The sequence below is a fragment of the Podarcis filfolensis genome (genome assembly GCF_964270895.1).
Source record: "Podarcis filfolensis genome assembly, chromosome: 15".
Lineage (NCBI taxonomy): Eukaryota > Metazoa > Chordata > Lepidosauria > Squamata > Lacertidae > Podarcis > Podarcis filfolensis.
Window position 1 is genome coordinate 11,478,505 of NC_139618.1, and position 12,578 is coordinate 11,491,082.

The 12,578-nt window shown below is 47.5% G+C and overlaps 1 protein-coding gene across 1 annotated transcript; it reads left to right on the forward strand.

The window, feature by feature from the left end:
• Positions 1-2,226: 2,226 nt before the first annotated feature.
• On the forward strand, positions 2,227-11,616 carry RFC2 (replication factor C subunit 2). Its single transcript, XM_083587958.1, has 11 exons — positions 2,227-2,385; positions 3,050-3,119; positions 3,414-3,455; positions 4,539-4,645; positions 5,205-5,306; positions 6,708-6,808; positions 7,799-7,956; positions 9,050-9,115; positions 9,361-9,441; positions 9,699-9,812; positions 11,302-11,616. The coding sequence occupies exons 1-11, from the start codon at positions 2,270-2,272 to the stop codon at positions 11,410-11,412; spliced, it is 1,068 nt and encodes a 355-aa protein (XP_083444084.1). The 5' UTR covers positions 2,227-2,269; the 3' UTR covers positions 11,413-11,616.
• Positions 11,617-12,578: the final 962 nt, after the last annotated feature.

Genomic DNA, 12,578 nt, shown 5'->3' on the forward strand with positions numbered 1-12,578 from the left:
GGTAGGGGCAGAGAGCTGTGAGTGCGAGCGCCCCCCCAGATGTTGCGCCCGGTGCGGCCGGCCCCCCCTGACCCCCCACGCTACGCCACTGCTCTCAGCCCTAGCTGGAAATGTTGGGAATTAGGATCATAGAACTGTAGAGTTGGAAGGGACCACGAGTCATCTAGTCCAACCTCCTGGGATCTTCTTCAAGCAACGCAGACACTCCACCGCAGAACTATGACCTTTCCCTGATTTTGCAAGGTCTGAATGTGCTGCATTACTTTTTCCTGAAAAATGCAGTTCCTCTCCTCAATTGCACCCCACTTGCCACCATCAGTGCTGCATAAGAAATGGCTGGATCTTGTCTTTGGCATCAACAGTGTTGACCCTTGCCTTTAAAGAAGGTGGGCGGAAACTTTGGCCTGCCGGGTGCTGCTGTACTACAACTCCCATCAGCCCCGGCAAGCATGGCCAATGGCCAAGGGTGATGGAAGTTATAGATCGGCAACATCTGGAGGGACAAGGATTCCCCACAGCTGCCTAAAAGGCTTGGGACCCAAATACCTGAGCAAGCATCTTCCCGTACCTGTGTTACAACATCTGTTGTTGGGGCCCTTCTCCAGGGGCTTCGATTATCAGTGGTGCACCACTCAACTATAGGAGAAAGGGCTTTCCTTGGCATAAGCAGGGAGCTACCACCGAGAAGGCCCACCCTTCGCACCTCCCTTGGGCAGGGCACACAGAGAAGAGCCTCCCTTAGAGCTAACATTCCAGCATTCCAGGGAGTTGGACTACAATTCTATGATTCTATGAAAGCGTAGGTGAGCGACCAGAATGCTATGACCTCATTTAGGCGCTATGGGAGTTTCAGAGCTTTTGGCACACCCGTCCAGGCTCCTTTGCTTAAATCCACACGTGTGCACCTAGCAGCACTTCAGAGTTATTTTAAGCATTTTGATTCCAGCAACTGCAGTGCAGAAAGCTCCTCTCTGTTTCTACAAGCAGTTTGGAGGCTTGGCACAAGAGCGGCTGATGAGGTAAGGTATTTGGGGTTGGGGGGGGAATGGTTGTACATTTAAGAAGACAGTTTCCATTTGGCAGACCTGTGCCAACGCCAGCCCCTTCTTGGAACGCCTTTTATAAGGACATGTAGACAATTAATTCAGGGATGTTTCAGCCGCAGGTGGGAGGGAGCAAGTGTCACTAAGCAGCAATCCTATAAACCAGGCGTGGGGAGACTTTGGCGTTCCAGAATATTGCTGAACTGCAACTCCCATAATCCCTGGCCATTCTGGAAAACAGCCCAGAAACTGCAACAGACGCAGAAAGTGGCAGCTAGACACTCAGACCATGCAATACCTAATTTGCATCATATCCAGCCTCAGTTACTGCAGCTGGTTTTGGCCTTTAAAGACCAGAAGGGTTTGGGATGACGTTATCAGAAGGAACACCCATGTGGGTTATGAGCCTTCTGAGGCTTTAACATCAGAGACCTTGCTCTCTGGCCTGCCAGTGGGAGCCTGTAGGCTAGTACATATGAGGGACAGGACTTTCTCGGTGGTGGCCCCACACCTTGGGAATTCCGCCCCTTCCACACCAGCTATGTGTGACTGGCTGTGACTTGCGGTGGGGACAATTAAACGCTTCTGTTTCGTGTATTTTGTATTAGTTGTTTTCATGTCTTAGAGAATTGTGAGAGCAGTGTCCCTTGAAAGTTGTGTTAAAAATCTGAGCAAATCATGCAGGCACGTTTACCTGTGTGTTAAGTCCCATGGAACTCCTTCCAGTTAAGAATTGCACTTTAAGGCCATGATCCTAATACACACTGACCTGGGGGTAAATGGAATGCAAACTCAACCAGACTTATTTCTGGGTAGATATGCATCGTATTGCGGTGTCAACACGCCTTATTTCCACTTCTACAGGTATAAAAATCGCGCACCTAGCGCAATTAAGATGCAATTCCTTCAACAACATGAAGATGGCATAAGCGGGAGAGCTCTCCCTGCCGCATTTCTGCCTGCCGTGCAACTCGTTAAAAAGTCAAGAGGAGAAGGAGATTGGTGGGGAAACCAGTCACAAAATGGGCATCTCCGACATCAGCCAATGCGGCGGCAGGGAAGCACAGGCCCCGCCCCAGTGAGGGCGGAAGCGCCGCGCAGGCGTCAATCGTTGAGGTACGCCCGGCCCCGTTCCTTCATCTGCCCGCAGCCAAGATGGCGCCAGGCCCGTGCTCTGCCGCGGGAACGGGGGGCGGGGCCAGCGGGCTTTTCGGCGGGAAGCGAACATGGCGGCGGTTGCCATGGAGGTGGCCGGGCCTGAGAAGCCTCTGCAAGAGGAGAAGCCTCGGGGAGGCGCCGCCGCCTCTTCCTCCGCAGGGAGCGGCACTTATGAATTGCCCTGGTGAGAAAGAGAAATGAGACCCCCCCCAAAAAAAGAGAGAGTTGCAGGGAGCCCCATAATGTGTAATAATGGCAGCTGAAGGGGAGCAGCATTGTCCGGGGCGGGGGGGAGTTAAAACAGAAGAACATAAAGCTTTTTAGAAGGATATTACCTGGGGGACATAAAGATTGATTGGAGGGAGTCAGGGACCATCGCTTGGGGGCTGTAAGGCTGGTTTTGGGGGAGCATATATATTTAGCTCTTGGGGGGCGTATATTTGGCATGCAAGTAGTTGTAGGAGTATCATTTTGGGGTGGCCATAGTGTGTGGGTCGGGGAGCATAAAACTGGTTGGAACAGCGTTGCTGGGAGGGGGTTAGAATTATCGTTTTTTGGGGGGGAGGTGTAAAGTTCATAGAGTTGGAAGGAAGGGACCACAGGGTCATCTAGTCCAACCCCTTGCAGTGCAGGGATCTCAACTAAAGTTTTTGGGGTGCCCTGGCATGGGGTAACTTCTCCAACTGACGCCCTGTGCTTTAATTCATACTAAGCTGAAAGCATTTCCCCTTTTAAGAAATCTTCGCTAAGCCTTCACTTTGAGACTTACTCCTCAGTTGGGTTTGTTTTCTTCTGGTCTTTTATACGAGGGAGAGGCTTAATGTGTCTCATGAATTTTTTTGACACAGGGTTGAAAAATACAGACCTGTAAAGCTGTCTGAAATTGTTGGGAATGAAGACACGGTCAGCAGACTGGAGGTATGAGACAGCTTTGCTGTAACAAAGATCCCACTTTTGAGTTTCCGTAAGTGAGCTTTCTCAGGAATGCAGTTTAAGTCTGTCTTGTAAATAACCCCCCCAAAGCCTACAGAGGTTTTGCTTCCTGCCGCCACCCCACCCCCAACCTGCTGGGTGCTGGCAGACAAGGGAACACCCCTACTCTAGCAGTTAAGTTGTTTAAGATCAGGCCAATGGCCCAACATTCATTACTTATCCATTTTTATCTATTTCCCGGTAACCTAGTCATCCCCTTTTCTCTCTTTCCCTCCCCAGGTCTTTGCAAGGGAAGGAAATGTCCCAAATATTATTATCGCAGTGAGTATCGATCAGATCAATGGAATGCCTTCTTGCAGATCTTCCCAATTGAAAATTTAATCTCAAACCCGAGGAAGGCTTAAAAATAGAGTCATTACGCACTATCCAACATGGGTCACACACAGAGTAGACTCATTGAAATTAATGGACATGGCTAACTTAGGTTCATTAATTGCAATAGGTTTACTCCAAATAGAAGTTAGTTGGGTCAATGAAGACAGGGTTGAGATAGATATATAGATATATAGAAAATCCTGCCTTGCAATTCTGAGACCTTACAAGCCAGTTTACAACCAATCATGGTTTTGTGGCCTGGGTTCTGAGCATCTAAGAGTGGGGTGGGAGTTATCTCTAAAGCAGCAGATAATCAGAATGCCCTCTGTGGACAGTATTGGACTACCTATCAGTATCTTGCATTCTGTTCTCATCTCTGATGGGAAACTCCCTGTATGCTTAGATTACCTGTTAATCATCATCATCATCTTAGATCATCTGTTGATGCCCTTCTTTCTGCTGGAGATGAAGCCTGTGATACCTAAGGGACAGTGGAAGATTATGGAATGCCCACCCTGGGGAGGCTAATAACTGTAATTTTATTATTTGTACCCTGTCCATCTGACTGGGTTGCCCCAGCCACTCTGGGAGGCTTCCAACAGATATAAAAACACAATAAAACTTCAGACATTAAATGCTTCCCTATACAGAGCTGCCTTAAGATGTCTTCTAAAGTTGTATAGTTATTTATCTCCTTGACATCTGATAGGAGGCTGTCCCACAGGGCATGTTACTATTTTTTAGGTGTTCTGCATTGTATTTGCCTTTGTATTTTACACGTCAGGAGCATTTTAACACTTACTGACCCTTATTAGCTGGCTTCTTTTATTGTGATCTTTGTATTCTATTTTAAATGTGTAAACCAACCTGGGGACTTCTTTATATGAAAGGTGATGATATACAAATGTTTTGAATGTTGGAATTCCTAAAGGTCAGCTTGTTTAGAACATGAGTGTGTGAGAGAGAGAAAGAGGGAGAGAGAGAGAAAGAGTTGGCTAAATCTTTGGGCAATCTTTCTTGTGTTGGAAGGGTCCTCCAGGAACTGGGAAAACCACCAGCATCCTCTGTCTGGCACGTGCCCTTCTTGGGCCTGCATTGAAAGAAGCTGTCCTGGAGCTGAATGCATCAAATGACAGGCAAGTCCAAAAGGATTCCAGTGGGAATTGGGTCATGCCTGGCTTTGCCATGAAGCAACACAAAGTTGTTGGCAGATTCCAGAGGAAGTGCTGTCTCTGTGTCCTCAATCATCTCTGTGTGCTGTTGGCTTTGTTTTTGTTTTTTTTAATGCTCTGGTCCAGTGTGTATTTGTGTAATTCTGACATGATTTCCCCTCCTACACCCTACACTGCTGCTTCCTCGAAGCCTTGCCCAAAGTCTTTTGGATTTCTGAGTAAACCCCACAGCAGGCTTTTGGGCCCTTGTCCACCTTGGCAGGCCTCCTTAGTTGAAAACAAATCTAAGGGTTGCGTCCACTGTTCCAGTTGTGCACGGACTTGTGCAACAGAACTTCTCCCCCCCCCCCCCGTGCCTTCTTGATCTCTTTGGAGCTGTAGCTTTTCTGCACCAAAAACTGAAAGGAGATGGCATTTTTCTCATTCTTTGTTTCGTTTCTTTTTTTAAGAAAATAGTTTCTCCCCCATAAAACTTGCTGTCTGTGACCCACAATTAAATAATAATTGGACCTTCTTCTTCCAGAGGCATTGATGTTGTGAGGAACAAAATCAAGATGTTTGCTCAGCAGAAGGTGACGCTTCCAAAAGGCCGGCATAAAATCATCATATTGGATGAAGCTGACAGGTGCACGAATCTTTCTTCTAAACCAGGTGTGAGGAACCTTTGGCAATCAGATGCTGCTGAACTATGACTCCCGTCAGCCTGAGCAGGCCTGACCAGCAGGTGTTGTATTTTGGCAGCATCTGGAGGGCCAAAGATTGCCCACAACTGTTCCAAACCTCTGCACCACATTTGACTCCCTTTGCGTAAGTTCTCGTGTGTTTAAAGGGCTGCCTGCCTCTCCGAGTCATGAGAAAGATCAACGCTACTTATCTCATAGTGCTGAAATAACTTGAGAGAACCATGCCGCCACTCCTCCCCTTCTCACACTGTTGTGTTGCTTGGCACCAACTTGCACTCTGCTGAAGCATCACAACATATTCTAGTTGAGGTTTCATCCCTGTGCAAGAGGCATTGCAGGGAACAGTAGCAGCAAACAGCAGGCTCAAAGGGTTATTTACTTGTCATTATCTCACATCCCATATTCTAAGGGCAAGCTCATTCTCAGAGTGTTTATATGGCATGATTCGCACACAGGAGGGAGGTATCAGCAGGCTTGGGGAACCCCAGAGTTTCCAAAACGAGAGAGAGAGAGGGACCCTAACTAGGGGAAATCCCAAAACTTCTGGTGAGGTCTGAACATAGTAAGTGGCTTGAAATTCTGACTTACTGCCAGGGAACACATTGTTTATGAGCTGGGTGTCTGGTGGAATAAAAGATTATACCGTAGAAGAGAACAGGAAAGAGTTTTAGGGGAAGCTCGCGTGTTGCAGAAACAATTTGAATTTCATTGCTACAATCTCTGACAGATAGATAGAAACGGCAATTAATCCAGAATACAGCTGCCAGACAGGTGACTGGGAACAGCTGCCGATACCATATAACAGCGGTCCTGAAAGACCTACATTGGCTCCTAGTACATTTCAAAGCACAATTCAAAGTGCTGGTGCTGACCTTTAAAGCCCTAAACAGCCTTGGCCCTGTTTACCTGAAGGAACGTCCCCACCATCTAGCCCAGACACTGAGATCCTGCTCTGAGGGCCTTCTGGTGGTTCCCTCCCTGCGATAAGTGAAGTTACAGGGAACCAGGCAGAGGGCCTTCTCGGTGGTGGTGCCCGCCCTGTGGAACGTCCTTCCATCAGATGTCAAGGAAATAAACAACTATCTGACTTTTAGAAGACATCTGAAGGCAGCCCTGTTTAGGGAAGTTTTTAATGTTTGATGTTTCACTGTCTTCTGTTATAATCTAATGGAAGCTGTCCAGAGTGGCTAGGAAAACCCAGTCAGATGGGCGGGGTTCAAGTAATCTATTATTATTATTATTATTATTATTATTATTATTATTATTAATTTACAAAACTGACACATTCTGGCAAGCTTCTATGACTTAAATTATCTTACGTTTCTCCCCACATCCCCAACTAGCATGACAGATGGAGCCCAGCAAGCCCTGAGACGGACGATGGAAATTTATTCCAAAACAACTCGCTTTGCTCTTGCTTGCAATGCTTCTGATAAAATAATAGGTAAGAGCTTTCAGCCTACCGGGGTAGGTGGCATAGATCTGTTTCAATAGTTCACACCACATACTGCCTCCCCTCTTTTGTGCAGCTTTGGTCTCGCATAGTGTAGAAGCTAAGACAGAATCAGGAAGTTAGTTCACATCTCACCTTGGGTGTAAACTCGCTCAGATACCTTAGGCAAACCACACACACTCTCGGCCTTGGCCCTCTTACCTGCTATATGTGCATAATCATGTTGACCTGATCTGCAGGTAGGGCTGAGAATTCGCCTTCACAAGTGCAGTGGCGGAGGACGGGGGGTGCGGGCCACCCCAGGTGTCATCACTGAGGGGGGTGACAAAATGACAAAAGTATGAGTTTTTAAAAATAATTTTTTAAAAAATTGGGCTCACAAACTTTTTAATTCAGTCAGCAAACATAACAAAACATGGCTGGCACTTAATGCGGGGCCTGCAGCATGCCCAAACCATGCGTCTCTCCTGGGAGTGACATGGTGGCTTGGGCGTCTGCAGGCTCCCCCTGCCTGAAACAGCAGCGTGGGACATCTGCCCTACACCTGAGGGGGAGGCGGTGGAGAGGCTCCACGCAGTGTGCCCCGCCCCCATGGGAGGCTTACCCTGCCCCCGGCTGCAGGACGCGTGTGCCGCACCCAGCACCTGAGCGGCTAGCTACGCCCCTGCACAAGTGCCACTGTGACCAGTGGTTCCCGCAAAGCCTTTCCCCATGCAGTTTGATCTCAGGGCGTGTGGGCAAAAGAAAACAGGTCATCCAACAGCATTGTGATGTCAGGTGATCGACAGGTGGCTGGCTGCACCCCACCTGTCAAACTTGACCTGCCAGGGTAGGTAGGTAAGGATGGAGCCTCCTGGCCACATTCAGTTCCCCACCGCTGGTGTGGATGAACCTGCAGTCTGGTTGTTTTAAGGAAGTTTCCTAGGCTCCCGAAAGGCAGGATCTCACCTGTCCTTTCTCCCTCTGCTTGTCCCCCACCAGAACCCATCCAGTCTCGCTGTGCGGTGCTCCGCTACACCAAGCTGACGGACGCTCAAATTCTTGCCAGGCTGATGAAAATTGTCGAGAAGGAGAACGTGCAATATACAGACGATGGGCTAGAAGCCATTATCTTCACGGCCCAGGGGGACATGAGGCAGGTGAGCACGGAATCGAAACCATCCTTCCACAGCTTTTCTGTTTCATATTATTAACTAAGCAGTGTGGCTTTGCAGCTGTCAGTTTCTGAGGCCCCACGGTTCGAGGAAACCAAGCTCTGGCTGTAGCCGGAGGGAGCAGACATTCTGCAGAGAGCTTGTGGTCTCCGCTGCAGACAGGGTAGTGCAGCTGGGCTTGCGATGTTGCCAAAACCACAGAGAGAACTCCTTGTTGCCAAAAAGCAACTGATCTAAACCTCTGCGACTTTTATGTCAGCCCCACTCTAAAGTGGGGGGTGCAATGGGGAACTCCAAGCCTCAGAATCCAAACTGCAGAGGTCCTTCCCAGGCCACACCCCCTGATGACACATGAGCCGCTGCACCCCACCCACAAGCGGCTTCCTGAGCTTCTGCATTTTCTGTCATCCTTTGGCATCTCTTGGAGGGCGAGGAGAATGAGAGACCAGAGGCAGGCTGGCAGACAGGGAAGTTCAGAGAGCCAGTCGTGGAGTGCAGCAACCCTTGCTAGCTCCCTTGTCAGCCCACTCTCTTTCACCGTTGGCAGCTTGCTGCATTTCCATGCACACAGAGTGGAAGCCAAGCTCTGTGTGTGCGCATGTGAGCACACACACGCATTTTGGCCCCACCTACCACCAGTATGTGGACCCTTCACCGCTTCTGCCAAGGGACTGGGACTTTAATGTTCCGTGAGCGATGGGTGGCTCTTGCACAGGGTCACAAACAACTTCAATCCAGCTATCCCATTCTGATTAGCAAATGGAGCATGGGTGGAACCTGCAGTCAAATCTTTGCAGAACGATCCAGAAGGTCTTGGTGGCCAAAACCCATGCTATAAAGAAGGGCAATCCATCAGGCCAACCCTCACATGAGCAGAGAGCTGGTGTATTGTGAAAAAAAGAAAAAGTCTGCTTGGCTTGACCTTGCACACAACTGCAGTTTGCTCCTGCAGGAGAGCCAAACTTTATATACTTCAGCAACACACCAGCCTTTCGTTCTGCCAGACAAAGAGTACTGAATAACTTGGAAGATCTCCATCACTTAAGTTCATTTTTTAAAAACTCTCTTTTTGAAACAGGCGCTGAACAACTTGCAGTCTACCCATTCTGGATTTGGCTTTGTCAACAGTGAGAATGTGTTCAAGGTCAGCAAAAGCGTTTTCTCCTTCTCTCTTTAGCCTGACCAGATGCAAAGGAGAGTCTGCGGGGCTCCTGTATTTTTCAGGACCTGCATAGAAGAGAGGACGGTGTGTAGGTGGTCCTGTGGTTTTTCCAGGGCCAGAGGGACTTGTGCAGTTCAGACGCTTGCTTGGAATGCCTTCTTGCCCGGTTTGTTTATTCTCAAAACATTGAACCTCTCCGTTGGCTAGCTGGATTTGTCTTTCCACAGGTGTGTGATGAGCCTCACCCTTTGCTGGTGAAGGAGATGATTGGCCACTGCATCAGCGCCAATATCGATGAAGCATACAAGGTGAGTTTGAGGGAAGCGTTCAAGCTCTTGCCACCCCACCCTATGGATATATCATTTTCTGGGCAGCCATGACACAGAGCCAGTCGAGAGAGCAGTGGTCATGGATTGAGATTCTGCCTTTACTTCTGTTTTTGCACATTTGCTGATTATATTGCTTTTAATCTATATCGTCAAACTGCTGCTAAGAGATGAGGATAAAAAAATGTTAGAGATACGTATTTTAAAAAAATCTTGACTCGTACTCCTTCCTGTTCCAGATCCTGTCCCACTTGTGGAGGCTTGGCTATTCTGCTGAAGACATCATCGGCAACATCTTCAGAGTGTGCAAAACATACCAGATGGCTGAGTATTTGAAGCTGGAGTTCATCAAGGTTGGTTCTGTTGCTGTAAGCCATAGCATTGAGATGTCCAGCCATGTGATTGAGAGGTGAATCTGCTTAGCACTTGCATGTTCATGGCTCAATTTCTGCACACAACATTATGGAAGGTGTGAACATAGGGAACAAATAAGACTTTCTCCCTCATTCATAACACCAGAGAACTTGCGGACATCCTGTGAAGCGTTGGAACATTGGAAGATTTAGTATAGATCTGTGTTTCCTGCTCTCCAGCTGTTTTTGGACTACAACTTCCATAATTCCTAGCTAGCAAGACCAGTGGCCAGGGATGATGGGAATTGTAGTCCGAAACAGCCGGAGACCCAAGTTTGGGAAACGCTGGTATAGACAAAAGAAAGTACTTCATGCAGCAGTGGAGGACACCACCTTGGGTGGCTTTAAAAGACAAATTCATGGAAGATAAGGCTGTCAGGATGCCTCTGAATACTAGTTAATAGAAATTGCAGGTGGGGAGAGTGCTGCTGACCTCGGGTCCCGATTGCGGGTTTCCCACAAGCTTCCGGGTGGCCACCTTTAGAACAGGCTGCTGGTCCAGATGGACCATTGGCCTGAACCAGCAGGCTCGTCTCACGTTCTTATCTGGGATAACCTCATCACACATGCACATGCAGAAACTTGCTTTAATAATAATAATAATAAATTTTATTTATATCCCGCCCTCCCCAGCCGAAGCCGGGCTCAGGGCAGCTAACAACAATAAAATAGTACAACATTCTAAAATCATTTCATTATAAAATTAATTCAACTCAAATTGATGGCAACCATTAGGCTAAAGTTTTGTGAAGATTGCCAAAGGAGGGAGTCAGGCTGTGCCCTGACCAAAGGCTTGGTGGAACAGCTCTGTCTTGCAGGCCCTGCGGAAAGATGTCAAGTCCTGCAGGGCCCTAGTCTCTTGTGACAGAGCGTTCCACCAGATTGGAGCCACAGCCGAAAAAGCCCTGGCTCTAGTTGAGACCTCTCTGTGGCCTGGGACCTAAGTCTGTCCCCACAGCAGACCATGCAGATACTCAGTGCAATCCTCTCTGAAATACGCGGAATGAACATCTCAGATTTATATCACAAACAGTAAATTGGGCAGCTTGACCGAGATGCTCTTATTTGACGTCACTTAGTGCAGAGATACAAAAGTTAATCAGGAAATGGAAACTGCCTCCCTCCCCTCCCAGCTTCTGAGATGTCCACAGGCATTTCCTCACACACTTGTAAGATCTTTCCACCAGGAGGGCTAAAAGCCTTTTTTATTTTTCCCTTAATGAATGTGGAGGTTCTCAGGAAGCGGTGTCCTTTTCCAGCTGCAAAAAAAGGCCCTTGATCTTGAGGTCTTGGTTTAAGGATATGTGTGAGCCCACAGGTGCTCTTTCAACCATATTTCCTTGCATGTGTCTCAGAGTTCTGTGTTTTCTCTCAGCAGAGAAAAAAAAGGTGGACTAGCTGGATCTTAAATGTATTTTTGTTTGGTTAGGAAATCGGCTATACACACATGAAGATAGCGGAAGGAGTCAACTCGCTCTTACAGATGGCAGGACTGCTAGCCCGGCTTTGTCAGAAAACAGCGGTTCCTACAGCGAGCTGAAGCCATGGATGAGAGATGGACCTTGTGAGGAGGGAAAACTGCAAGTGAACCAACCTGTTTGTATAACAGGTGTGGGCATTTGGAGTTGCACTTGGCGATTTGGATACAGTTGTCAAAAATGTTTGTGTGAACACATGTGAGTTGTAGGGATTTATTATTATTTTTACCACTTCAGACCGAAATAAAGTTTGATATAAAGCTGAAGACCTTTCATTTCACTGTATTGATAAGATTACCACAATCAGTAAAAGCAGGTGCCTTTTAAAATTTTCCCTCACCTTTACTGCTCTGAGATCTATGGCTGAAGGGTGGTATACAAGTATAAAAATGATGTTTTCTTCTTTGGTGATCACTCTTAGCCGAGTAAGATTGTCTTCCATGAACACAGTGACTGTGGAGGCCGATGATGATACCGTTTTTAAGGATCTGGGTAGCACATCTATCTTCTCATGAAGGGTGTTTGCTCAGTTAACCTTCTACATCAGGGTTTCCCAAACTTGGGTCTCCAGCTGTTTTTGGACTACAGTTCCCATCATCCCTGACCACTGGTCCTGCTAGCTAGGGATGATGGGAGTTGTAGTCCAAAAACAGCCAGAGACCCAAGTTTGGGAAACACTGTTCATAATGCCCTTTTAAAAAAGCACTCAGTGCATTTGAAGCATCTGCTGATCTTTAGTAGTTGGAGGAATATCTTTAACATTGCTCCTGGGAATAGATGTAGACCTGGTCACATAATCCTTTTGTTGTTGTTGTTTTAAACACCCCAAGCAATTTGATATTGTCAGCAAACTTGACTGCCTCGCTGGTCACATCCAGATCATGGAGAACAGGATACAGCTAGCTGTTAATCAGATGATACCACAGTGAAATCAGATGCCCCAAAGGAACATTTTTCCTTTGTTGGAACAGTTTGACCCATGCCTGCAGGGGGAAGATCTTTTGCATTGAATACAAGCCAGTGGTTCAGTGGGGGGAAATTGCATGGCAGTTAAGCTCATTGACTCAGAGGTCCCCCCATCTTTGTCTGCTCTGGACCATTCATGGACAAGTTAAAAAACATAGGTCCCAATTGCAATCCTCAGTTGACTCTACTTCCTATAGCCCTCCACTGGGAGAACAGCTTCTACTATCTTCATCTTGTTGCTTAACTAGCTTACTGAGCCATA

Bases quoted from the DNA above. Each gene is read 5' to 3' on its own strand.
- RFC2 (XM_083587958.1), top strand. From the start codon at position 2,270: ATGGCGGCGGTTGCCATGGAGGTGGCCGGGCCTGAGAAGCCTCTGCAA. The intron at 5,307-6,707 runs GTGCACGAATCT...ATCCCCAACTAG, and splicing joins ATATTGGATGAAGCTGACAG to CATGACAGATGGAGCCCAGC. The intron at 9,116-9,360 runs GTCAGCAAAAGC...GTCTTTCCACAG, and splicing joins ACAGTGAGAATGTGTTCAAG to GTGTGTGATGAGCCTCACCC.